The sequence below is a fragment of the Pseudochaenichthys georgianus genome, chromosome 14, assembly GCF_902827115.2.
Source record: "Pseudochaenichthys georgianus chromosome 14, fPseGeo1.2, whole genome shotgun sequence".
Classification (NCBI taxonomy): Eukaryota; Metazoa; Chordata; class Actinopteri; order Perciformes; family Channichthyidae; genus Pseudochaenichthys; species Pseudochaenichthys georgianus.
This window is the reverse complement of record NC_047516.1, coordinates 19344749-19370132: the sequence shown is the minus strand read 5'-3', so window position 1 is coordinate 19370132 and position 25384 is coordinate 19344749. Positions and strand designations below refer to the sequence as shown.

Sequence of the window (25384 nt, the reverse complement as noted above, 5' to 3'; positions counted from 1 at the left end):
TAACATATTCCATCTTCTGAGCGATGTGTTTTAATCTACAGGTACATCTTAAGTGCTACTGATATCAGCCAGCGTACGAATTGCTGTCTCATGTCTGCACACCTCTTTAAGGTAATAATTCCAGAGGATGTACTCTCTGTTCAGTTTCTTACAGTCATTATTTGTCCATCTTTGTTTCTTGTTTAATTTGCTCTATAACTGTACATTTGTATTATTTTTGTTATTATAATAATTGTTGTTGTGAAACTTTTGTAACCCTGGCACAGGAATTAGGGATAAATAAAGTTGTATCTTATTTCTAAGGTTGATTATCTCTCTAAAAAGTCGACTTTTTTTAAATCCTGAAAAAGTTGAAATTCTAAGAAAAATTCGAAAAAAGTCAAAATTCTAAGAAATATTCGAAAAACGTCAAAATTCTAAGAAAAATTAAAAAAGTTTGAAATTCTGACAAAAAATTTAAAAATTGGACTTTTTAAAAATTCTGAGAAAAAGTTGAAATTCTAAGAAAAATTCGAAAAAGTGGAAATTCTGATAAAAAATTGAAAAAGTCAAATTTCTAAGAAAAATTCGAAAAAAGTCAAAATTCTAAGAAATATTCAAAAAAGGTAAAAATTCTAAGAAAAATTGAAAAAGGTAAAAATTCTGACAAAAAAATTGAAAAATTGGACTTTTTAAAAATTCTGAGAGAAAGTCGAAAAAGTTGAAATTCTAAGAAAAATTCTAAAAAGTGGACATTCTTAGAAATATTCGAATAGAAGATCCTTAATGTTCTATTAATATAAAGTGAGGTCAGGTACTTTAAAACAGCTGGTAGTTATGGATACTTTTTACTTAAGTACATTTCGAAGCCAATACTTCTACCTGAGTAAAGAAGTTTAGTCAGTACTTCTACTTTAGTAGAGTATTTTTAAACACGAGTATCTGTACTTGTACTTGAGTAAAGGATGTGTGTACATGTGTGACCTACCTCCCTAGTGTGTGCTGTGTTGCTCCCTGGCTCAGCCCCAGGCCGACCTCCAGTACGCCTTTCACAGCATCGGAGAGGAACTGCTCCCTGGAGCGGACCTTTTCTCTGAGCCTCACAGGGTTCCCCTCGGCTCCACTGTAACCAGCCTCAACTTCCTCTGCCATTGGCTCTACATCACAGGCCACTACATCACGGTACACAAACAAACACTGACTGTCTATCCTCATTTAGAACTGCTGTTCTCAAAACAGTGACTTCAATTTGGTTTATAATTTCAGCTTCTGCCCATACTAGCCCTTTACCTTCATTTTGTTGGGTCTGTGTGCAGAGATGTCCAGCGCACTATTGAGGGCAAAATACTAAAGGTCAGCATTATTGTTGTCCTCTCTACTTACATATTGATGTTTATTTATAATGTATTCTTGTAATGGTTGTGATAGAGTTCTCAGTCTGGGTTTGTGTTTCTGCAGATGCGTGCCCTAACTCAACTGTGTCTGTTCACTGAAGCTGTAAAGGAGGCAGCTCAGATCACACAAGGCACCGGGATCCTTCTGCCTCATGTACACTTTATAACCAAAGACAATCTCCAAGTGAAAACATACACTCTGCCTCTGTGCCTTTTCTCTGTTTTATTTTTGTTAGTGTAGCATCTCTGTATCATATGTTATGTATACTTTTACTTACAATGTTCCAATCTTCCAAAAATATGTCTAATTATTGTAAGCATCGTTATGTATTTTATATGTGCCGTTGTTTTATAGAAATTTGAAATTGTGCTCATTTTGCAGCTTGTGAAGACATTCTACAGCAACAAGTCTCTCCTGGACAATTCTGAGGTACTTTTTACGTTTTTGGAAGTATTTAGAATTTAAAATAAGACTTACTTAAGGGTGGAAGAATGGTATCATAAATCATGATTTAAATGAATAACCATTGTCACAGTTTGCATGGTCCAGGTGCAAATTCCTCTCTTTATATAATATAACATCGCAACCTTTGGTCTTCCTGACATATTAGAAAACAGCGGTCCAAATAAGCCAAACACATTACATGTCACTTGTTAGACGCTTTTATCCAAAGCGACTTACATACGCAATACTGTGGGCAATCCCCACAGGAGCAATTTGGGGTGAAGTGTCTTGCCCAGGGACACAACGACATGTTGACTGCAGTGGGAACCTGTGACCCCCTGATCCCAACTCCAAGGCTCTATCCACTGCGCCACACACTCGTATAGACACATACAATGTTACATACCCTTCTAGCAGTTGTAAGCATATGTATATCAACCTGTTATCTGTCACTCTGTTCCTTTCTCAAAAATATATTCAAGAAATTACCAAATTTGTTTGCTTTTTGTTTTTGGGTTAGGCTTTGGAGGAATTCATAAACTGTGAATTTACTCCAGAGATCAGCACGCTGTATGGATCCACATTGTGCCTCAGATTCAAACTTGCTCGCACTCAACTAGTCCTGGCACTCAGTGACACCTTGCATTGTCCTCCTGCTCCAGGTCTGCGAGCACGGCTACTTTCTCCTGTCTGTTATCTATTTTGAAATTATTATTGGTATCATGTCAAATGTCACACTGGATTGCATTGAAATCAGTTAGTTTCATTTCAACTTAAAGGTGGGGTAGGTAATTCACTTCAGAATCACTTTTTGTTATATCCCACAGTGGACACTGAGGACTCCAGTCTGAAGACAGAAGAGCCAAAAGTGTTGACCTTTCATTCCAAAAAGGAAAAGCTAACTCCAGAAACGATGAAGGTAAGATTTCAGGTTTTTGTCACCTAATGTTATTTCAACTTTGAGTTGTTTTATTCTTGGCACCTTACCCTAAATATGGAGCTATTTTTTTTAGCTTTTTTGTGTGAACTCACTCATATTTGTATTCTTCTCTGTTGTAGTTCCTTTTGCTAGAAGTAGCATCTTCCTGGTTGCACTCCATCTCACAGCAACTGAGCTCTCTGTCCTGTAGCGAAATGGAGATCCTGGAGCTGACGATAGAGTCCAAACTTCTGAAGGCCAGCCTGTACCTGCAGCAAGGCAATGCTGCAGATAGGTATGTTGTGTGTTGTGTGTGCTCACATGCTTATGTGTGTATTTCCTGGCTTAAGGAAGATTTGAATCTAGAATCTTCTGGTCCGTAGTCAGACGCATCATCCGTTGCTCAACTAGCCTTGTAAAATGTATTAAAGAATCTGCTTCAGAAGTAAAAGTAGGTAAAACTAAAGTAAGTGGAAGCCACAACAAAGGAGCAGTATTTCCTGACTATCCTCACCATTTGAATGTACTCTTCCAGTTCTGAGGTGGCAATTTCCTCCTTTATGCTGCTGCTGACGTCTCCTGTAATCCTGAAAGGAATCGAACCTGGCTCTCAGAAACCTGCATCTGACAGACTGCACACCAGGACTGGGAGTGAACGGGTATTGTCTTTATAAAAATGAGTTGCAGAATCAAATCATTTCACAAAACGCAACATATGAAATCCTTATATAGGTGCGTCCCGTAAACATTACAAAGAATGACAACATTACAACCAAAAGAAGCAATGAAACCATGAACACCATGAATGTGAATGAATGCTACCTCTAGAATTTGTTAGCAGCTACAAAGTGATAATGTAATGTTTCCTTATTTGCATGTAAAGTATGCACACAGCCAAACTGGCTCACTTCAATGGTGATTGATTTTACTTGGTGTCTGTATATGTGCTCATACTGTATGTGTGTAATATATGTCCGTCTTCAGGTTACTCAGGATTGCAGTGTTTCACACACACAGCATGCAGACTCCCCTACAGCAGTGGGGGCCAGTGAGAGAGTTGGACCCCCTCTGTGGCTGCGCTGCCGCCTGGCTCTGGTCCGCAGCCTCACGTCACACATCCCTGGCACTGCTGCCCCGTTGCCAGGTCTGTTCATGTGTTGCTCTGTACTTTCTTTTGATGAGTCGTGTATTGCAGGCTTGGGTTAACATGGCATAGATGACTTATGTCAAACTGAAAAGTGATCTTCCCTTTTATGTAATATAGTACTTGTATGAAAACTGGATAAAAAAAATCATTGGGGGACATTTTTACCTCACTTCTAACAGTTTCACTTTTGGTAGGGTATTGGTATATGAAGATTTGACCATTCAAAAATTGAAATGCATAGTATTATCAACTACTTCAATTTGGGTAACTTATGTGTATAAAACTGTACTTCAATAGCTGGAGTTAGTAAGAGGAATCTGTGTGGTTATGCATATTAACATGTTGTCGGTATTGTTTTTTTCAAGGTAAAAACATCAATGAGGAGGCGTCTCGGCTGTTACAGGAGGGTCTTGATGAATGTGCACTGTGGGGAAACATTGATATTCAAGCCCTTTTGATGGTGGAAGGTGCAGAACTGAACGCAAAGAGAGGCAAGACCGATGACAGCATGGCTATGTTGCAGGTACAAACACACACACTTTTTGGCATTTTCTATTTTCAAAAAAAAAAAGAGAAAAATATAAAATTATGAAGCATGTAATGTAACAAGTGGGTTAAACACCTATAACTGCTGCTGTGATCTGGATTTGAACAGGGGTTCCAAGTACTAAAGACACTACAATAAAAGCCACTTGACATCTTTGTTATTGGATCTCATAGCCTGACCTGAAAACATAACACATCATTTGAAAACAAGTAAAGTTAAATAGGGGGCACCCAGATTTGAACTGGGGACCTCTTGATCTGCAGTCAAATGCTCTACCACTGAGCTATACCCCCTCTGGTATCATGCTATCAGTTGATTATAGAGTCTCTGGGACATTACTGCAGGGGAAAACATGTTTATCTGTGTGGCCACAACGCTGAGTACTAACCACTATACTGAAACGGCCACAAGCGCTTCATTCTTATCGCAGAGTTGGAACTTTGATATTGTGTGACAACATACTTTAAAGGATTTTGTCATTCAGGGCCGAATTTTGTTTTTGAAAAAACAGATGATTAGCAAGTAATTCTAAAAAGCCCTACGAGCTTCCATGAATGCTAGGAATGCTTGACATTATAGGGTTCAGGCAGGGTTATTTATGCAGTTGGTTGAAAGCCCATTATCCCATAGTACCAGATGTTCAATGACTATTCATTTATAAATTGGAGAGATGTACTGTTGAAGTGATTTCTTGTCTAAAGGGATCCGAGCTAGCCAGGATTTGAACCTAGAATGTTCTGATCCGTAGTCAGACGCGTTACCCGTTGCGCCACTAGCCCTGTGAATTCCATGTGCCATCTGTGTCAATGGTATGGCTAGATGTTTTTCTGAGTTTTGTGTTGTGATTGATTGGTGGAAGACTACATATTATATTTCCGCTCATTTCATCTACATTGTTATCTACTCACACATTAAAAAAAGAAGTGAAGATAGAGCGATTTTAAGCAACAACATTAAAGCTGGCATCGAAATAGGGTTGTTGCGGCAACACAGACAGTACGGTTAACTATATGATAACGGCCCATTTGTTCATTGAGTGATTTGTAATTGATCAGCACATCATTGCTTGTATGCATATAACATTACACACGGGTAAAAACTATGTAGGGGCACCCAGATGTGAACAGGGGACCTCTTCATCTGCAGTCAAATGCTCTACCACTGAGCTATACCCCCTGTATTAAATAGTTTTCAGTTGCACATTCAGTATCTGTGAAACTATTGTAGGACAATATTTTTTATTAACCACTATACTAAACGGCCACTTGATTCACCGCGCACTTCATTGATCTTATAGCAGAGTTGGGATTTTGAATATTGTGACAACAAATACTTACTTTGTCCTTCAGGGCCCAATTTTGTTTTTGAACTACAGAAGATCAGCAAGTAACACTAACAATTCCTACAAGACTCCAAGAAAGCTGTGAATGCTTGACATTATAGAGTCTAGATTTATTAATGCAGTTGGTGACCAATCATGACGATGTTGGAGAGACGTATTGTTGAAGTGATTTCCTTGCTAAAACATCCGAGCTAGCCAGGATTTGAACCTAGAATCTTCTGATCCGTAGTCAGACGCGTTATCCGTTGCGCCACTAGCCCTGTAATTTACCGCTAGTATCTGCGTCAACAGTATGGCAAGATGTTTTTCTGAGTTCTGTGTTGTGATATATTGGTGGAAGACTGGATATTATATTTCCTCTCATTTAATCTACATTGTTTTCTTATCAGTTGATTATAGAGTCTCTGGGACATTACTGCAGGGGAAAACATGTTTATCTGTGTGGCCACAACGCTGAGTACTACCTACTATACTGAAACGGCCACAAGCGCTTCATTCTTATCGCAGAGTTGGAACTTTGATATTGTGTGACAACATACTTTAAAGGATTTTGTCATTCAGGTCCGAATTTTGTTTTTGAAAAAACAGATGATTAGCAAGTAATTCTAAAAAGCCCTACGAGCTTCCATGAATGCTGGGATTGCTTGACATTATAGGGTTCAGGCAGGGTTATTTATGCAGTTGGTTGAAAGCCCATTAACCCATAGTACCAGATGTTCAATGACTATTCATTTATAAATTGGAGAGATGTACTGTTGAAGTGATTTCTTGTCTAAAGGGATCCGAGCTAGCCAGGATTTGAACCTAGAATCTTCTGATCCGTAGTCAGACGCGTTATCCGTTTTGCCACTAGCCCTGTGAAGTCCCTGTGCCGTCTGTGTCAATGGTATGGCTAGATGTTTTTCTGAGTTTTGTGTTGTGATAGATTGGTGGAAGACTTAATATTATATTTCCGCTCATTTCATCTACATTGTTATCTACTCACACATTAAAAAAAGAAGTGAAGATAGAGCGATTTTAAGCAACAACATTAAAGCTGGCATCGAAATAGAGTTGTTGCGGCAACACAGACAGTACGGTTAACTATATGATAACGGTCCCTCTGTTCATTGAGTGCTTTGTAATTGATCAGCACATCATTGCTTGTATACATATAACATTACACGCGGGTACAAACTATGTAGGGGGCACCCAGATTTGAACTAGGGACCTCTTGATCTGCAGTCAAATGCTCTACCACTGAGCTATACCCCCTGCATTGAATAGTTTTCAGTTGCACATTCAGTATCTGTGAAACTATTGTAGGACAATATTTTTTATTAACCACTATCCTAACCGTCACTTGATTCACCGCGCACTTCATTGATCTTATAGCAGAGTTGGGATTTTGAATATTGTGACAACAAATACTTACTTTGTCCTTCAGGGCCCAATTTTGTTTTTGAACTACAGAAGATCAGCAAGTAACACTAACAATTCCTACAAGACTCCAAGAAAGCTGTGAATGCTTGACATTATAGAGTCTAGATTTATTCATGCAGTTGGTGACTAATCATGACGATGTTGGAGAGACGTATTGTTGAAGTGATTTCCTTGCTAAAACATCCGAGCTAGCCAGGATTTGAACCTAGAATCTTCTGATCCGTAGTCAGACGCGTTATCCGTTGCGCCACTAGCCCTGTAATTTACCGCTAGTATCTGCGTCAACAGTATGGCAAGATGTTTTTCTGAGTTCTGTGTTGTGATATATTGGTGGAAGACTGGATATTATATTTCCTCTCATTTAATCTACATTGTTTTCTTATCAGTTGATTATAGAGTCTCTGGGACATTACTGCAGGGGAAAACATGTTTATCTGTGTGGCCACAACGCTGAGTACTACCCACTATACTGAAACGGCCACAAGCGCTTCATTCTTATCACAGAGTTGGAACTTTGATATTGTGTGACAACATACTTTAAAGGATTTTGTCATTCAGGGCCGAATTTTGTTTTTGAAAAAACAGATGATTAGCAAGTAATTCTAAAAAGCCCTACGAGCTTCCATGAATGCTAGGAATGCTTGACATTATAGGGTTCAGGCAGGGTTATTTATGCAGTTGGTTGAAAGCCCATTATCCCATAGTACCAGATGTTCAATGACTATTCATTTATAAATTGGAGAGATATACTGTTGAAGTGATTTCTTGTCTAAAGGGATCCGAGCTAGCCAGGATTTGAACCTAGAATGTTCTGATCCGTAGTCAGACGCGTTATCCGTTGCGCCACTAGCCCTGTGCATTCCGTGTGCCATCTGTGTCAATGGTATGGCTAGATGTTTTTCTGAGTTTTGTGTTGTGATTGATTGGTGGAAGACTACATATTATATTTCCGCTCATTTCATCTACATTGTTATCTACTCACACATTAAAAAAAGAAGTGAAGATAGAGCGATTTTAAGCAACAACATTAAAGCTGGCATCGAAATAGGGTTGTTGCGGCAACACAGACAGTACGGTTAACTATATGATAACGGCCCATTTGTTCATTGAGTGATTTGTAATTGATCAGCACATCATTGCTTGTATGCATATAACATTACACACGGGTAAAAACTATGTAGGGGGCACCCAGATTTGAACAGGGGACCTCTTCATCTGCAGTCAAATGCTCTACCACTGAGCTATACCCCCTGTATTAAATAGTTTTCAGTTGCACATTCAGTATCTGTGAAACTATTGTAGGACAATATTTTTTATTAACCACTATCCTAACCGTCACTTGATTCACCGCGCACTTCATTGATCTTATAGCAGAGTTGGGATTTTGAATATTGTGACAACAAATACTTACTTTGTCCTTCAGGGCCCAATTTTGTTTTTGAACTACAGAAGATCAGCAAGTAACACTAACAATTCCTACAAGACTCCAAGAAAGCTGTGAATGCTTGACATTATAGAGTCTAGATTTATTCATGCAGTTGGTGACTAATCATGACGATGTTGGAGAGACGTATTGTTGAAGTGATTTCCTTGCTAAAACATCCGAGCTAGCCAGGATTTGAACCTAGAATCTTCTGATCCGTAGTCAGACGCGTTATCCGTTGCGCCACTAGCCCTGTAATTTACTGCTAGTATCTGCGTCAACAGTATGGCAAGATGTTTTCTGAGTTCTGTGTTGTGATATATTGGTGGAAGACTGGATATTATATTTCCTCTCATTTAATCTACATTGTTTTCTTATCAGTTGATTATAGAGTCTCTGGGACATTACTGCAGGGGAAAACATGTTTATCTGTGTGGCCACAACGCTGAGTACTACCCACTATACTGAAACGGCCACAAGCGCTTCATTCTTATCGCAGAGTTGGAACTTTGATATTGTGTGACAACATACTTTAAAGGATTTTGTCATTCAGGGCCGAATTTTGTTTTTGAAAAAACAGATGATTAGCAAGTAATTCTAAAAAGCCCTACGAGCTTCCATGAATGCTAGGAATGCTTGACATTATAGAGTTCAGGCAGGGTTATTTATGCAGTTGGTTGAAAGCCCATTATCCCATAGTACCAGATGTTCAATGACTATTCATTTATAAATTGGAGAGATGTACTGTTGAAGTGATTTCTTGTCTAAAGGGATCCGAGCTAGCCAGGATTTGAACCTAGAATGTTCTGATCCGTAGTCAGACGCGTTATCCGTTGCGCCACTAGCCCTGTGCATTCCATGTGCCATCTGTGTCAATGGTATGGCTAGATGTTTTTCTGAGTTTTGTGTTGTGATTGATTGGTGGAAGACTACATATTATATTTCCGCTCATTTCATCTACATTGTTATCTACTCACACATTAAAAAAAGAAGTGAAGATAGAGCGATTTTAAGCAACAACATTAAAGCTGGCATCGAAATAGGGTTGTTGCGGCAACACAGACAGTACGGTTAACTATATGATAACGGCCCATTTGTTCATTGAGTGCTTTGTAATTGATCAGCACATCATTGCTTGTATACATATAACATTACACACGGGTAAAAACTATGTAGGGGGCACCCAGATTTGAACTAGGGACCTCTTGATCTGCAGTCAAATGCTCTACCACTGAGCTATACCCCCTGTATAAAATAGTTTTCAGTTGCACATTCAGTATCTGTGAAACTATTGTAGGACAATATTTTTTATTAACCACTATCCTAACCGTCACTTGATTCACCGCGCACTTCATTGATCTTATAGCAGAGTTGGGATTTTGAATATTGTGACAACAAATACTTACTTTGTCCTTCAGGGCCCAATTTCGTTTTTGAACTACAGAAGATCAGCAAGTAACACTAACAATTCCTACAAGACTCCAAGAAAGCTGTGAATGCTTGACATTATAGAGTCTAGATTTATTCATGCAGTTGGTGACTAATCATGACGATGTTGGAGAGACGTATTGTTGAAGTGATTTCCTTGCTAAAACATCCGAGCTAGCCAGGATTTGAACTTAGAATCTTCTGATCCGTAGTCAGACGCGTTATCCGTTGCGCCACTAGCCCTGTGATTTCCCTCTGGTATCTGCGACAACAGTATGGTCACATACTTTTCTGAATTCTGTGTTGTGATAGATTGGTGGAAGACTGCATATCATATTTCCGCTCATTTCATCTACATTGTTATCTACTCACACATTAAAAAAAGAAGTGAAGATAGAGCGATTTTAAGCAACAACATTAAAGCTGGCATCGAAATAGAGTTGTTGCGGCAACACAGACAGTACGGTTAACTATATGATAAGGGTCCCTCTGTTCATTGAGTGCTTTGTAATTGATCAACACATCATTGCTTGTATACATATAACATTAAACACAGGTTCAAATTATGTAGGGGGCACCCAGATTTGAACTGGGGACCTCTTGATCTGCAGTCAAATGCTCTACCACTGAGCTATACCCCCTCTGGTAAGCTGCAATCAGTTGATTATAGAGTCTCTGGGACATTACTGCAGGGGAAAAACATGTTTATCTGTGTGGCCACAACGCTGAGTACTACCCACTATACTGAAACGGCCACAAGCGCTTCATTCTTATCGCAGAGTTGGAACTTTGATATTGTGTGACAACATATGTAGGAGCCATTTTATGGGTGTTGATGGCGTGTCAGTTTATTTAATTTATATGTATAGTGCAATACTATTTTAAACACTTGGTGGCGGGGTTTAGGCTGCACCGGGTGTATAAAAGGGGTCATAGGTGACAGGAAAGGAAGGGACACACGAGGAAGAGAGCATACCGATTTCACCAGCCCGGCAGATGCTCACCACAACTATTGACTGTAATTAAACCTTGGTATATAAACGCTAAATAAAACATCATTATAAACTTGCAATAAAAAATTGCTCCTGTGGGGATGTCCACAGTATTGAGTATGTAAGTCGCTTTGGATAAAAGCGTCTAACAAGTAACATGTAATGTAATAAACTGCACCAAAGGACCGGAAATTCATTTCTTTGTGTCTGCGTCTGGATCACTCTCCAACCCTCCTGTGTAGTAATGACAAAGGGATATAGGACATTATAGAGTCCAGAGTTATTCATGCAGTTGGTGACTAATCATGACGATGTTGGAGAGACATATTGTTGAAGTGATTTCCTTGCTAAAACATCCGAGCTAGCCAGGATTTGAACCTAGAATCTTCTGATCCGTAGTCAGACGCGTTATCCGTTGCGCCACTAGCCCTGTGAATTCCATGTGCCATCTGTGTCAATGGTATGGCTAGATGTTTTTCTGAGTTCTGTGTTGTGATAGATTGGTGGAAGACTGAATATTATATTTCCGCTCATTTCATCTACATTGTTATCTACTCACACATTAAAAAAAGAAGTGAAGATAGAGCGATTTTAAGCAACAACATTAAAGCTGGCATCGAAATAGAGTTGTTGCGGCAACACAGACAGTACGGTTAACTATATGATAACGGCCCATTTGTTCATTGAGTGCTTTGTAATTGATCAGCACATCATTGCTTGTATACATATAACATTACACACGGGTAAAAACTATGTAGGGGGCACCCAGATTTGAACTAGGGACCTCTTGATCTGCAGTCAAATGCTCTACCACTGAGCTATACCCCTGCATTGAATAGTTTTCAGTTGCACATTCAGTATCTGTGAAACTATTGTAGGACAATATTTTTTATTAACCACTATCCTAACCGTCACTTGATTCACCGCGCACTTCATTGATCGTATAGCAGAGTTGGAATTTTGAATATTGTGACAACAAATACTTACTTTGTCCTTCAGGGCCCAATTTTGTTTTTGAACTACAGAAGATCAGCAAGTAACACTAACAATTCCTACAAGACTCCAAGAAAGCTGTGAATGCTTGACATTATAGAGTCTAGATTTATTCATGCAGTTGGTGACTAATCATGACGATGTTGGAGAGACGTATTGTTGAAGTGATTTCCTTGCTAAAACATCCGAGCTAGCCAGGATTTGAACCTAGAATCTTCTGATCCGTAGTCAGACGCGTTATCCGTTGCGCCACTAGCCCTGTGATTTCCCTCTGGTATCTGCGACAACAGTATGGCCACATGCTTTTCTGAGTTCTGTGTTGTGATAGATTGGTGGAAGACTACATATCATATTTCCGCTCATTTCATCTACATTGTTATCTACTCACACATTAAAAAAAGAAGTGAAGATAGAGCGATTTTAAGCAACAACATTAAAGCTGGCATCGAAATAGAGTTGTTGCGGCAACACAGACAGTACGGTTAACTATATGATAACGGCCCATTTGTTCATTGAGTGCTTTGTAATTGATCAGCACATCATTGCTTGTATACATATAACATTACACGCGGGTACAAACTATGTAGGGGGCACCCAGATTTGAACTAGGGACCTCTTGATCTGCAGTCAAATGCTCTACCACTGAGCTATACCCCCTGCATTAAATAGTTTTCAGTTGCACATTCAGTATCTGTGAAACTATTGTAGGACAATATTTTTTATTACCACGATCCTAACCGTCACTTGATTCACCGCGCACTTCATTGATCTTATAGCAGAGTTGGGATTTTGAATATTGTGACAACAAATACTTACTTTGTCCTTCAGGGCCCAATTTTGTTTTTGAACTACAGAAGATCAGCAAGTAACACTAACAATTCCTACAAGACTCCAAGAAAGCTTGACATTATAGAGTCTAGATTTATTCATGCAGTTGGTGACTAATCATGACGATGTTGGAGAGACGTATTGTTGAAGTGATTTCCTTGCTAAATCATCCGAGCTAGCCAGGATTTGAACCTAGAATCTTCTGATCCGTAGTCAGACGCGTTATCCGTTACACCACTAGCCCTGTGATTCCCTCTGGTATCTGCGACAACAGTATGGCCACATGCTTTTCTGAGTTCTGTGTTGTGATAGATTGGTGGAAGACTACATATCATATTTCCGCTCATTTCATCTACATTGTTATCTACTCACACATTAAAAAAAGAAGTGAAGATAGAGCGATTTTAAGCAACAACATTAAAGCTGGCATCGAAATAGAGTTGTTGCGGCAACACAGACAGTACGGTTAACTATATGATAACGGTCCCTCTGTTCATTGAGTGCTTTGTAATTGATCAGCACATCATTGCTTGTATACATATAACATTACACACGGGTAAAAACTATGTAGGGGGCACCCAGATTTGAACTAGGGACCTCTTGATCTGCAGTCAAATGCTCTACCACTGAGCTATACCCCCTGCATTGAATAGTTTTCAGTTGCACATTCAGTATCTGTGAAACTATTGTAGGAACAATATTTTGTATTAACCACTATCCTAACCGTCACTTGATTCACCTGCGCACTTCATTGATCGTATAGCAGAGTTGGAATTTTGAATACTTGTGACAACAAATACTTACTTTGTCCTTTCAGGGCCCAATTTTGGTTTTTGAACTACAGAAGATCAGCAAGTAACACTAACAATTCCTACAGACTCCAAGAAAGCTGTGAATGCTTGGACATTATAGAGTCTAGATTTATTCATGCAGTTGGTGACTAATCATGACGATGTTGGAGAGACGTATTGTTGAAGTGATTTCCTTGCTAAAACATCCGAGCTAGCCAGGATTTGAACCTTAGAATCTTCTGATCCGTAGTCAGACGCGTTATCCGTTGCGCCACTAGCCCTGTGATTTCCCTCTGGTATCTGCGACAACAGTATGGTCCACATAGCTTTTCTGATTCTGTGTTGTGATAGATTGGTGGAAGACTACATATCATATTTCCGCTCATTTCATCTACATTGTTTATCTACTCACACATTAAAAAAAGAAGTGAAGATAGAGCGATTTTAAGCAACCAACATTAAAGCTGGCATCGAAATAGAGTTGTTGCGGCAACACAGACAGTACGGTTAACTATATGATAAGGGTCCCTCTGTTCATTGAGTGCTTGTAATTGATCAACACATCATTGCTTGTATACATATAACATTAAACACAGGTTCAAATTATGTAGGGGGCACCCAGATTTTGAACTGGGACCTCTTGATCTGCAGTCAATGCTCTACCACTGAGCTATACCCCCTCTGGTAAGCTGCAATCAGTTGATTATAGAGTCTCTGGACATTACTGCAGGGGAAAAAACATGTTTATCTGTGTGGCCACAACGCTGAGTACTACCCACTATACTGAAACGGCCACAAGCGCTTCATTCTTATCGCAGAGTTGGAACTTTGATATTGTGTGACAACATATGTAGGAGCCATTTTATGGGTGTTGATGGAGTGTCAGTTTATTTAATTTATATGTATAGTGCAATACTATTTTAAACACTTGGTGGCGGGGTTTAGCTGCACCGGGTGTATAAAAGGGGTCATAGGTGACAGGAAAGGAAGGGACACACGAGGAAGAGAGCATACCGATTTCACCAGCCCGGCAGATGCTCACCACAACTATTGACTGTAATTAAACCTTGGTATATAAACGCTAAATAAAACATCATTATAAACTTGCAATAAAATTGCTCCTGTGGGGATGTCCACAGTATTGAGTATGTAAGTCGCTTTGGATAAAAGCGTCTAGACAAGTAACATGTATGTAATAAACTGCACAAAGGACCGGAAATTCATTTCTTTGTGTCTGCGTCTGGATCACTCTCCAACCCTCCTGTGTAGTAATGACAAAGGGGATTATAGGACATTATAGAGTCCAGAGTTATTCATGCAGTTGGTGACTAAATCATGAACGATGTTGGAGAGACATATTGTTGAAGTGATTTCCTTGCTAAAACATCCGAGCTAGCCAGGATTTTGAACCTAGAATCTTCTGATCCGTAGTCAGACGCGTTATCCGTTGCGCCACTAGCCCTGTAATTTACCGCTAGTATCTGCGTCAACAGTATGGCAAGATGTTTTTCTGAGTTCTGTGTTGTGATATATTGGTGGAAGACTGGATATTATATTTCCTCTCATTTAATCTACATTGTTTTCTTATCAGTTGATTATAGAGTCTCTGGGACATTACTGCAGGGGAAAACATGTTTATCTGTGTGGCCACAACGCTGAGTACTACCCACTATACTGAAACGGCCACAAGCGCTTCATTCTTATCGCAGAGTTGGAACTTTGATATTGTGTGACAACATACTTTAAAGGATTTTGTCATTCAGGGCCGAATTTTGTTTTTGAAAAAACAGATGATTAGCAAGTAATTCTAAAAAGCCCTACGAGCTTCCATGAATGCTGGGAATGCTTGACATTATAGGGTTCAGCCAGGGTTATTTATGCAGTTGGTTGAAAGCCCATTAACCATAGTACCAGATGTTCAGAAGTGAAGATAGAGCGATTTAAGCAACAACATTAAAGCTGGCCATCGAAATAGGTTGTTGCGGCAACACAGACAGTACGGTTAACTATATGATAAACGGTCCCTTGTCATTGAGTGCTTTGTAATTGATCAGCATCATTGCTTGTATACATATAACATTACACGCGGGTACAAACTATGTAGGGGGCACCCAGATTTGAATAGGGACCTCTTGATCTGCAGTCAAATGCTCTCCCACTGAGCTATACCCCGGGCATTGAATAGTTTTCAGTTGCACATTCAGTATCTGTGAAACTATTGTGGACAATATTTTTTATTAACCACTATCCTAACCGTCAATTGATCACCGCGCACTTCATTGATCTTATAGCAGAGTTGGGATTTTGAATATTGTGAAAACAAATACTTACTTTGTCCTTCAGGGCCCAATTTTTTTTGAACTACAGAAGATCAGCAAGTAACACTAACAATTCCTACAAGACTCCAAGAAGCTGTGAATGCTTGACATTATAGAGTCTAGATTTATTCATGCAGTTGGTGACTAATCATGACGATGTTGGAGAGACGTATTGTTGAAGTGATTTCCTGCTAAAACATCCGAGCTGCCAGGATTTGAACTAGAATCTTCTGATCCGTAGTAGACGGGTACGTTGCGCCACTAGCCTGTAATTTACGCTAGTATCTGCGTCAACGTATGGCAGATGTTTTTCTGAGTTGCTGTGTTGTGATATATTGGTGGAAGACTGGATATTATATTTCCTCTCATTTAATCTACATTGTTTTCTTATCAGTTGATTATGAGTCTCTGGGACATTACTGCAGGGGAAAACATGTTTATCTGTGTGGCCACAACGCTGAGTACTACCCATACTGAAACGGCCACAAGCGCTTCATTCTTATCACAGAGTTGGAACTTGATATTGTGTGACAACATACTTTAAAGGATTTTGTCATTCAGGGCCGAATTTTGTTTTTGAAAAAAACAGATGATTAGCAAGTAATTCTAAAAAGCCCTACGAGCTTCCATGAATGCTGGAATGCTTGACATTATAGGGTTCAGGCAGGGTTATTTATGCAGTTGGTTGAAAGCCCATTATCCCATAGTACCAGATGTTCAATGACTATTCATTTATAAATGGAGAGATGTACTTGAAGTGATTTCTGTCTAAAGGGATCCGAGCTAGCCAGGATTTGAACCTAGAATGTTCTGATCCGTAGTCAGACGCGTTATCCGTTGCGCCACTAGCCCTGTGCATTCCTGTGCCATCTGTGTCAATGGTATGGCTAGATGTTTTTCTGAGTTTGTGTTGTGATTGATTGGTGGAAGACTACATATTATATTTCCGCTCATTTCATCTACATTGTTATCTACTCACACATTAAAAAAAGAAGTGAAGATAGAGCGATTTTAAGCAACAACATTAAAGCTGGCATCGAATAGGGTTGTTGCGGCAACACAGACAGTACGGTTAACTATATGATAACGGCCATTTGTTCATTGAGTGCTTTGTAATTGATCAGCACATCATTGCTTGTATACATATAACATTACACACGGGTAAAAACTATGTAGGGGGCACCCAGATTTGAACTAGGGACCTCTTGATCTGCAGTCAAATGCTCTACCACTGAGCTATACCCCCTGCATTGAATAGTTTTCAGTTGCACATTCAGTATCTGTGAAACTATTGTAGGACAATATTTTTTATTAACCACTATCCTAACCGTCACTTGATTCACCGCGCACTTCATTGATCTTATAGCAGAGTTGGATTTTGAATATTGTGACAACAAATACTTACTTTGTCCTTCAGGGCCCAATTTCGTTTTGAACTACAGAAGATCAGCAAGTAACACTAACAATTCCTACAAGACTCCAAGAAGCTGTGAATGCTTGACATTTATAGAGTATAGATTTATTCATGCAGTTGGTGACTAATCATGACGATGTTGGAGAGACGTATTGTTGAAGTGATTTCCTGCTAAAACATCCGAGCTAGCCAGGATTTGAATTAGAATCTTCTGATCCGTAGTCAGACGCGTTATCCGTTGCGCCACTAGCCCTGTGATTTCCCTCTGGTATCTGCGACAACAGTATGGTCACATACTTTTCTGAATTCTGTGTTGTGATAGATTGGTGGAAGACTGCATATCATATTTCCGCTCATTTCATCTACATTGTTATCTACTCACATTAAAAAAAGAAGTGAAGATAGAGCGATTTTAAGCAACAACATTAAAGCTGGCATCGAAATAGAGTTGTTGCGGCAACAGACAGTACGGTTAACTATATGATAAGGGTCCCTGTTCATTGAGTGCTTTGTAATTGATCAACACATCATTGCTTGTATACATATAACATTAAACACAGGTTCAAATTATGTAGGGGGCACCCAGATTTGAACTGGGGACCTCTTGATCTGCAGTCAAATGCTCTACCACTGAGCTATACCCCTCTGGTAAGCTGCAATCAGTTGATTATAGAGTCTTCTGGGACATTACTGCAGGGGAAAAAAACATGTTTATCTGTGTGGCACAACCGTGAGTACTACCCACTATACTGAAACGGCCACAGCGCTTCATTCTTATCGCAGAGTTGGAACTTTGATATTGTGTGACAACATATGTAGGAGCCATTTTATGGGTGTTGATGGCGTGTCAGTTTATTTAATTTATATGTATAGTGCACTACTATTTTAATAAACACTTGGTGGCGGGGTTTAGCCTGCACCTGGTGTATCAAAGGGTCATAGGTGACAGGAAAGGAAGGGACACACGAGGAAGAGAGCATACCGATTTCACCAGCCCCGGCAGATGCTCACACAAACTATTGACTGTAATTAAACATTGGTAATATAACCGCTAGAATCCAAACATCATTATAAACTTGCAATAAAAATTGCTCCTGTGGTGATGTCCACAGTATTGAGTATGTAAGTCGCTTTGGATAAAAGCGTCTAACAAGTAACAATGTAATGTAATAAACTGCACCAAGAGGACCGGAAATTCATTTCTTTGTGTCTGCGTCTGGATCACTCTCCAACCCTCCTGTGTAGTAATGACAAAGGGATATAGGACATTATAGAGTCCAGAGTTATTCATGCAGTTGGTGACTAATCATGACGATGTTGGAGAGACATATTGTTGAAGTGATTTCCTTGCTAAAAATCCGAGCTAGCCAGGATTTGAACCTAGAATCTTCTGATCCGTAGTCAGACGCGTTATCCGTTGCGCCACTAGCCCTGTGATCCATGTGCATCTGTGTCAATGGTATGGCTAGATGTTTTTCTGAGTTCTGTGTTGTGATAGATTGGTGGAAGACTGAATATTATATTTCCGCTCATTTCATCTACATTGTTATCTACTCCACATTAAAAAAAGAAGTGAAGATAGAGCGATTTTAAGCAACAACATTAAAGCTGGCATCGAAATAGAGTTGTTGCGGCAACACAGACAGTACGGTTAACTATATGATAACGGCCCATTTGTTCATTGAGTGCTTTGTAATGATCAGCACATCATTGCTGTATACATATAACATTACACACGGGTAAAAACTATGTAGGGGGCAACCCAGATTTGAAACTATGGGACCTCTTGATCTGCAGTCAAATTGCTCTATACCACTGAGCTATACACCACCTGCCATTGAATAGTTTGTCAGTTGCACATTCAGTATCTGTGAAACTATTTGTAGGACAATATTTTTTATTAACCCACTATCCTAACCGTCACTCTGATTCACCGCGCACTTTCATTGATCGTATAGCAGAGTTGGGAATTTTGAATATTGTGACAACAAATACTTACTTTTGTCCTTCAGGGCCCAATTTTGTTTTTGAACTACAGAAGATCAGCAAGTAACACTAACAATTCCTACAAGACTCCCAGAAAGCTGTGAATGGCTTGACCATTCATATAGAGTCTAGATTTATTCATGCAGTTGGTGACTATCATGACGATGTTGGAGAGACGTATTGTTGAAGTGATTTCCTTGCTAAAACATCCGAGCTAGCCAGGATTTGAACCTTAGAATCTTCTGATCCGTAGTCAGACGCGTTATCCGTTGCGCCACTAGCCCTTGTTGATTTCCCTCTGGTATCTGCGACAACAGTATGGCCACATGCTTTTCTGAAGTTCTGTGTTGTGATAGATTGGTGGAAGACTGCATATCATATTTCCGCTCATTTCATCTACATTGTTATCTACTCACACATTAAAAAAAGAAGTGAAGATAGAAGCGAATTTTAAGAGCAACAACATTAAAGCTGGCATCGAAATAGAGTTGTTTGCGGCAACACAGACAGTACGGTTAACTATATGATAACGGGCCCTTTGTTCATTGAGTGCTTTGTAATTGATCACACATCATTGCTTGTATACATATAACATTACCACCGGGTACAAACTATGTAGGGGGCACCCAGATTTGAACTAGGGACCCTCTTGATCTGCAGTCAAATGCTCTACCACTGAGCTATAACCCCCTGCATTAAATAATTTCAGTTGGCACATTCAAGTATCCGTGAAACTATTGGTAGGACAATATTTTTTATTAACCACGATCCTAGACCGTCACTCTACTTTGATTCACTCGCGCACTTCATTGATTCTATAGCAAGAGTTGGGTATTTTGAATATTGTGACAACAAATACTTACTTTGTCCTTCAGGGCCCAATTTGTGTTTTTGAACTACAGAAGATCAGCAAGTAACACTAAACAATTCCTACAAGACTCCAAGAAAGCTTGAAATTATAGATGTCTAGATTTATTCATATGCAGTTGGTGACTAATCATGACGATGTTGGAGAGACGGTTAATTGTTGAAAGTGATTCCTTCCTCCTTGCGAAAACATCCGAGCTAGCCAGGATTTGAACCTAGAATCTTCTGATCCTAGTCAGACGCGTTATCCGTTGCGCCACTAGCCCTGTGATTTCCCTCTGGTATCTGCGACAACAGTAATGGCCACAATGCTTTTCTGAGTTCTGTGTTGTGATAGATTGGTGGAAGACTACATATCATATTTCCGCTCATTTCATCTACATTGTTATCTACTCACACATTAAAAAAGAAGTGAAGATAGAGCGATTTTAAGCAACAACATTAAAGCTGGCATCGAAATAGAGTTGTTGCGGCAACACAGACAGTTACGGTTAACTATATGATAACGGTCCCTCTGTTCATTGAGTGCTTTGTAATTGATCAGCACATCATGCTTGTAATACATATAACATTACACACGGGTAAAACTATGTAGGGGGGCACCCAGATTTGAACTAGGGACCTCTTGATCCTGCAGTCAAATGCTCTACCACTGAGCTATACCCCCTGCATTGAATAGTTTTCAGTTGCACATTCAGTATCTGTGAAACTATTGTAGGACAATATTTTGTATTAACCACTATCCTAACCGTCACTTGATTCACTGCGCACTTCATTGATCGTATAGCAGAGTTGGAATTTTGAATATTGTGACAACAAATACTTACTTTGTCCTTCAGGGCCCAATTTTGTTTTTGAACTACAGAAGATCAGCAAGTAACACTAACAATTCCTACAAGACTCCAAGAAAGCTGTGAATGCTTGACATTATAGAGTCTAGATTTATTCATGCAGTTGGTGACTAATCATGACGATGTTGGAGAGACGTATTGTTGAAGTGATTTCCTTGCTAAAACATCCGAGCTAGCCAGGGATTTGAACCTAGAATCTTCTGAATCCGTAGTCAGACGCGTTATCCGTTGCGCCACTTAGCCCTGTGATTTCCCTCTGGTATCTGCGACAACAGTATGGCCACATGCTTTTCTGAGTTCTGTGTTGTGATAGATTGGTGGAAGAACTACATATCATATTGTCCGCTCATTTCATCTACATTGTTATTACTCACACATTAAAAAAGAAGTGAAGATAGAGCGATTTTAAGCAACAAACATTAAAGCTGGCATCGAAATAGAGTTGTTGCGGCAACACAGACAGTACGGTTAACTATATGATAAGGGTCCCTCTGTTCATTGAGTGCTTTGTAATTGATCAACACATCATTGCTTGTATACATATAACATTAAACACAGGTTCAAATTATGTAGGGGGCACCCAGATTTGAACTGGGACCTCTTGATCTGCAGTCAAATGCTCTACCACTGAGCTATACCCCCTCTGGTAAGCTGCAATCAGTTGATTATAGAGTCTCTGGGACATTACTGCAGGGGAAAAACATGTTTATCTGTGTGGCCACAACGCTGAGTACTACCCACTATACTGAAACGGCCACAAGCGCTTCATTCTTATCGCAGAGTTGGAACTTTGATATTGTGTGACAACATATGTAGGAGCCATTTTATGGGTGTTGATGGCGTGTCAGTTTATTTAATTTATATGTATAGTGCAATATTATTTTGAAACACTTGGTGGCGGAGTTTAGCTGCACCGCACCGGGTGTATAAAAGGGGTCATAGGTGGCAGGAGAGGACGAGGACACAGGAAGAGCATACCGATTCCACCAGCCCGGCAGATGCTCATACCGCAACTATTGACTGTAATTAAACCTTGGTACGTAAAGGCTAAATAAAACATCCTTCTAAACTTGCAATAAAATTGCTCCTGTGGGGATGTCCACAGTATTGAGTATGTAAGATCGCTTTGGATAAAAGCGTCTAACAAGTAACATGTAATGTAATAAACTGCACCAAAGGACCGGAAATTCATTTCTTTGTGTCTGCGTCTGGATCACTCTCCAACCCTCCTGTGTAGTAATGACAAAGGGATATAGGACATTATAGAGTCCAGAGTTATTCATGCAGTTGGTGACTAATCATGACGATGTTGGAGAGACATATTGTTGAAGTGATTTCCTTGCTAAAACATCCGAGCTAGCCAGGATTTGAACCTAGAATCTTCTGATCCGTAGTCAGACGCGTTATCCGTTGCGCCACTAGCCCTGTAATTTACCGCTAGTATCTGCGTCAACAGTATGGCAAGATGTTTTTCTGAGTTCTGTGTTGTGATATATTGGTGGAAGACTGGATATTATATTTCCTCTCATTTAATCTACATTGTTTTCTTATCAGTTGATTATAGAGTCTCTGGGACATTACTGCAGGGGAAAACATGTTATCTGTGTGGCCACAACGCTGAGTACTACCCACTATACTGAAACGGCCACAAGCGCTTCATTCTTATCGCAGAGTTGGAACTTGATATTGTGTGACAACATACTTTAAAGGATTTTGTCATTCAGGGCCGAATTTTGTTTTTGAAAAAACAGATGATTAGCAAGTAATTCTAAAAAGCCCTACGAGCTTCCATGAATGCTGGGAATGCTTGACATTATAGGGTTCAGTCAGGGTTATTTATGCAGTTGGTTGAAAGCCCATTAACCCATAGTACCAGATGTTCAATGACTATTCATTTATAAATTGGAGAGATGTACTGTTGAAGTGATTTCTTGTCTAAAGGGATCCGAGCTAGCCAGGATTTGAACCTAGAATCTTCTGATCCGTAGTCAGACGCGTTATCCGTTGCGCCACTAGCCCTGTGAATTCCCTGTGCCGTCTGTGTCAATGGTATGGCTAGATGTTTTTCTGAGTTTTGTGTTGTGATAGATTGGTGGAAGACTTAATATTATATTTCCGCTCATTTCATCTACATTGTTATCTACTCACACATAAAAAAAGAAGTGAAGATAGAGCGATTTTAAGCAACAACATTAAAGCTGGCATCGAAATAGAGTTGTTGCGGCAACACAGACAGTACGGTTAACTATATGATAACGGCCCATTTGTTCATTGAGTGCTTTGTAATTGATCAGCACATCATTGCTTGTATACATATAACATTACACGCGGGTACAAACTATGTAGGGGGCACCCAGATTTGAACTAGGGACCTCTTGATCTGCAGTCAAATGCTCTACCACTGAGCTATACCCCCTGTATTAAATAATTTTCAGTTGCACATTCAGTATCTGTGAAACTATTGTAGGACAATATTTTTTATTAACCACGATCCTAACCGTCACTTGATTCACCGCACACTTCATTGATCTTATAGCAGAGTTGGGATTTTGAATATTGTGACAACAAATACTTACTTTGTCCTTCAGGGCCCAATTTTGTTTTTGAACTACAGAAGATCAGCAAGTAACACTAACAATTCCTACAAGACTCCAAGAAAGCTTGACATTATAGAGTCTAGATTTATTCATGCAGTTGGTGACTAATCATGACGATGTTGGAGAGACGTATTGTTGAAGTGATTTCCTTGCTAAATCATCCGAGCTAGCCAGGATTTGAACCTAGAATCTTCTGATCCGTAGTCAGACGCGTTATCCGTTACACCACTAGCCCTGTGATTTCCCTGTGCCGTCTGTGTCAATGGTATGGCTAGATGTTTTTCTGAGTTTTGTGTTGTGATAGATTGGTGGAAGACTGCATATCATATTTCCGCTCATTTCATCTACATTGTTATCTACTCACACATTAAAAAAAGAAGTGAAGATAGAGCGATTTTAAGCAACAACATTAAAGCTGGCATCGAAATAGAGTTGTTGCGGCAACACAGACAGTACGGTTAACTATATGATAACGGTCCCTCTGTTCATTGAGTGCTTTGTAATTGATCAGCACATCATTGCTTGTATACATATAACATTACACACGGGTAAAAACTATGTAGGGGGCACCCAGATTTGAACTAGGGACCTCTTGATCTGCAGTCAAATGCTCTACCACTGAGCTATACCCCCTGCATTGAATAGTTTTCAGTTGCACATTCAGTATCTGTGAAACTATTGTAGGACAATATTTTGTATTAACCACTATCCTAACCGTCACTTGATTCACCGCGCACTTCATTGATCGTATAGCAGAGTTGGAATTTTGAATATTGTGACAACAAATACTTACTTTGTCCTTCAGGGCCCAATTTTGTTTTTGAACTACAGAAGATCAGCAAGTAACACTAACAATTCCTACAAGACTCCAAGAAAGCTGTGAATGCTTGACATTATAGAGTCTAGATTTATTCATGCAGTTGGTGACTAATCATGACGATGTTGGAGAGACGTATTGTTGAAGTGATTTCCTTGCTAAAACATCCGAGCTAGCCAGGATTTGAACCTAGAATCTTCTGATCCGTAGTCAGACGCGTTATCCGTTGCGCCACTAGCCCTGTGATTTCCCTCTGGTATCTGCGACAACAGTATGGCCACATGCTTTTCTGAGTTCTGTGTTGTGATAGATTGGTGGAAGACTACATATCATATTTCCGCTCATTTCATCTACATTGTTATCTACTCACACATTAAAAAAAGAAGTGAAGATAGAGCGATTTTAAGCAACAACATTAAAGCTGGCATCGAAATAGAGTTGTTGCGGCAACACAGACAGTACGGTTAACTATATGATAACGGCCCATTTGTTCATTGAGTGCTTTGTAATTGATCAGCACATCATTGCTTGTATACATATAACATTACACGCGGGTACAAACTATGTAGGGGGGCACCCAGATTTGAACTAGGGACCCTCTTGATCTGCAGTCAAATGCTCTACCAACTGAGCTATACCCCCTGCATTAAATAGTTTTCAAGTTGCACATTCAGTATCTGTGAAACTATTGTAGGACAATATTTTTTATTAACCACGATCCTAACCGTCACTTGATTCACCGCGCACTTCATTGATCTTATAGCAGAGTTGGGATTTTGAATATTGTGACAACAAATACTTACTTTGTCCTTCAGGGCCCAATTTTGTTTTTGAACTACAGAAGATCAGCAAGTAACACTAACAATTCCTACAAGACTCCAAGA

General features: G+C 39.6%; 1 protein-coding gene and 36 non-coding genes across 37 annotated transcripts in view; 1 reads left to right on the top strand and 36 right to left on the bottom strand.

Annotated features, from left to right (window-relative positions):
* Positions 1–25384, top strand: part of cfap54 (cilia and flagella associated protein 54) — a 78546-nt gene that overhangs the window by 20395 nt on the left and 32767 nt on the right. Inside the window, exons 44-54 of the mRNA XM_034098946.1 lie at positions 42–111; positions 976–1161; positions 1246–1332; positions 1438–1557; positions 1756–1803; positions 2339–2480; positions 2646–2737; positions 2878–3032; positions 3273–3396; positions 3722–3881; positions 4250–4407. Coding sequence (XP_033954837.1) covers positions 42–111; positions 976–1161; positions 1246–1332; positions 1438–1557; positions 1756–1803; positions 2339–2480; positions 2646–2737; positions 2878–3032; positions 3273–3396; positions 3722–3881; positions 4250–4407 — 1342 coding nt within the window. The remainder of the gene's footprint in view (positions 1–41; positions 112–975; positions 1162–1245; positions 1333–1437; positions 1558–1755; positions 1804–2338; positions 2481–2645; positions 2738–2877; positions 3033–3272; positions 3397–3721; positions 3882–4249; positions 4408–25384) is intronic.
* trnac-gca (transfer RNA cysteine (anticodon GCA)) lies at positions 4653–4724 on the bottom strand. The gene has a single exon. It is a non-coding gene; the product is annotated as a tRNA-Cys (tRNA).
* Positions 5138–5210, bottom strand: trnar-acg (transfer RNA arginine (anticodon ACG)). Its single transcript has one exon. It is a non-coding gene; the product is annotated as a tRNA-Arg (tRNA).
* On the bottom strand, positions 5961–6033 carry trnar-acg (transfer RNA arginine (anticodon ACG)). Its single transcript has one exon. It is a non-coding gene; the product is annotated as a tRNA-Arg (tRNA).
* On the bottom strand, positions 6557–6629 carry trnar-acg (transfer RNA arginine (anticodon ACG)). The gene has a single exon. It is a non-coding gene; the product is annotated as a tRNA-Arg (tRNA).
* Positions 6956–7027, bottom strand: trnac-gca (transfer RNA cysteine (anticodon GCA)). The gene has a single exon. It is a non-coding gene; the product is annotated as a tRNA-Cys (tRNA).
* trnar-acg (transfer RNA arginine (anticodon ACG)) lies at positions 7380–7452 on the bottom strand. The gene has a single exon. It is a non-coding gene; the product is annotated as a tRNA-Arg (tRNA).
* Positions 7976–8048, bottom strand: trnar-acg (transfer RNA arginine (anticodon ACG)). The gene has a single exon. It is a non-coding gene; the product is annotated as a tRNA-Arg (tRNA).
* Positions 8375–8446, bottom strand: trnac-gca (transfer RNA cysteine (anticodon GCA)). Its single transcript has one exon. It is a non-coding gene; the product is annotated as a tRNA-Cys (tRNA).
* Positions 8799–8871, bottom strand: trnar-acg (transfer RNA arginine (anticodon ACG)). Its single transcript has one exon. It is a non-coding gene; the product is annotated as a tRNA-Arg (tRNA).
* trnar-acg (transfer RNA arginine (anticodon ACG)) lies at positions 9394–9466 on the bottom strand. The gene has a single exon. It is a non-coding gene; the product is annotated as a tRNA-Arg (tRNA).
* Positions 9793–9864, bottom strand: trnac-gca (transfer RNA cysteine (anticodon GCA)). The gene has a single exon. It is a non-coding gene; the product is annotated as a tRNA-Cys (tRNA).
* On the bottom strand, positions 10217–10289 carry trnar-acg (transfer RNA arginine (anticodon ACG)). Its single transcript has one exon. It is a non-coding gene; the product is annotated as a tRNA-Arg (tRNA).
* On the bottom strand, positions 10616–10687 carry trnac-gca (transfer RNA cysteine (anticodon GCA)). Its single transcript has one exon. It is a non-coding gene; the product is annotated as a tRNA-Cys (tRNA).
* Positions 11396–11468, bottom strand: trnar-acg (transfer RNA arginine (anticodon ACG)). Its single transcript has one exon. It is a non-coding gene; the product is annotated as a tRNA-Arg (tRNA).
* Positions 11795–11866, bottom strand: trnac-gca (transfer RNA cysteine (anticodon GCA)). Its single transcript has one exon. It is a non-coding gene; the product is annotated as a tRNA-Cys (tRNA).
* trnar-acg (transfer RNA arginine (anticodon ACG)) lies at positions 12218–12290 on the bottom strand. Its single transcript has one exon. It is a non-coding gene; the product is annotated as a tRNA-Arg (tRNA).
* On the bottom strand, positions 12617–12688 carry trnac-gca (transfer RNA cysteine (anticodon GCA)). The gene has a single exon. It is a non-coding gene; the product is annotated as a tRNA-Cys (tRNA).
* trnar-acg (transfer RNA arginine (anticodon ACG)) lies at positions 13031–13103 on the bottom strand. Its single transcript has one exon. It is a non-coding gene; the product is annotated as a tRNA-Arg (tRNA).
* On the bottom strand, positions 13429–13500 carry trnac-gca (transfer RNA cysteine (anticodon GCA)). The gene has a single exon. It is a non-coding gene; the product is annotated as a tRNA-Cys (tRNA).
* On the bottom strand, positions 13858–13931 carry trnar-acg (transfer RNA arginine (anticodon ACG)). Its single transcript has one exon. It is a non-coding gene; the product is annotated as a tRNA-Arg (tRNA).
* trnar-acg (transfer RNA arginine (anticodon ACG)) lies at positions 15039–15112 on the bottom strand. The gene has a single exon. It is a non-coding gene; the product is annotated as a tRNA-Arg (tRNA).
* trnar-acg (transfer RNA arginine (anticodon ACG)) lies at positions 16748–16820 on the bottom strand. Its single transcript has one exon. It is a non-coding gene; the product is annotated as a tRNA-Arg (tRNA).
* On the bottom strand, positions 17143–17214 carry trnac-gca (transfer RNA cysteine (anticodon GCA)). Its single transcript has one exon. It is a non-coding gene; the product is annotated as a tRNA-Cys (tRNA).
* On the bottom strand, positions 17956–18027 carry trnac-gca (transfer RNA cysteine (anticodon GCA)). Its single transcript has one exon. It is a non-coding gene; the product is annotated as a tRNA-Cys (tRNA).
* On the bottom strand, positions 18742–18814 carry trnar-acg (transfer RNA arginine (anticodon ACG)). The gene has a single exon. It is a non-coding gene; the product is annotated as a tRNA-Arg (tRNA).
* On the bottom strand, positions 19579–19652 carry trnar-acg (transfer RNA arginine (anticodon ACG)). Its single transcript has one exon. It is a non-coding gene; the product is annotated as a tRNA-Arg (tRNA).
* On the bottom strand, positions 19986–20059 carry trnac-gca (transfer RNA cysteine (anticodon GCA)). Its single transcript has one exon. It is a non-coding gene; the product is annotated as a tRNA-Cys (tRNA).
* Positions 20830–20902, bottom strand: trnac-gca (transfer RNA cysteine (anticodon GCA)). The gene has a single exon. It is a non-coding gene; the product is annotated as a tRNA-Cys (tRNA).
* On the bottom strand, positions 21658–21728 carry trnac-gca (transfer RNA cysteine (anticodon GCA)). The gene has a single exon. It is a non-coding gene; the product is annotated as a tRNA-Cys (tRNA).
* On the bottom strand, positions 22439–22511 carry trnar-acg (transfer RNA arginine (anticodon ACG)). Its single transcript has one exon. It is a non-coding gene; the product is annotated as a tRNA-Arg (tRNA).
* On the bottom strand, positions 23033–23105 carry trnar-acg (transfer RNA arginine (anticodon ACG)). The gene has a single exon. It is a non-coding gene; the product is annotated as a tRNA-Arg (tRNA).
* Positions 23431–23502, bottom strand: trnac-gca (transfer RNA cysteine (anticodon GCA)). The gene has a single exon. It is a non-coding gene; the product is annotated as a tRNA-Cys (tRNA).
* Positions 23846–23918, bottom strand: trnar-acg (transfer RNA arginine (anticodon ACG)). The gene has a single exon. It is a non-coding gene; the product is annotated as a tRNA-Arg (tRNA).
* On the bottom strand, positions 24245–24316 carry trnac-gca (transfer RNA cysteine (anticodon GCA)). The gene has a single exon. It is a non-coding gene; the product is annotated as a tRNA-Cys (tRNA).
* On the bottom strand, positions 24669–24741 carry trnar-acg (transfer RNA arginine (anticodon ACG)). Its single transcript has one exon. It is a non-coding gene; the product is annotated as a tRNA-Arg (tRNA).
* Positions 25069–25142, bottom strand: trnac-gca (transfer RNA cysteine (anticodon GCA)). The gene has a single exon. It is a non-coding gene; the product is annotated as a tRNA-Cys (tRNA).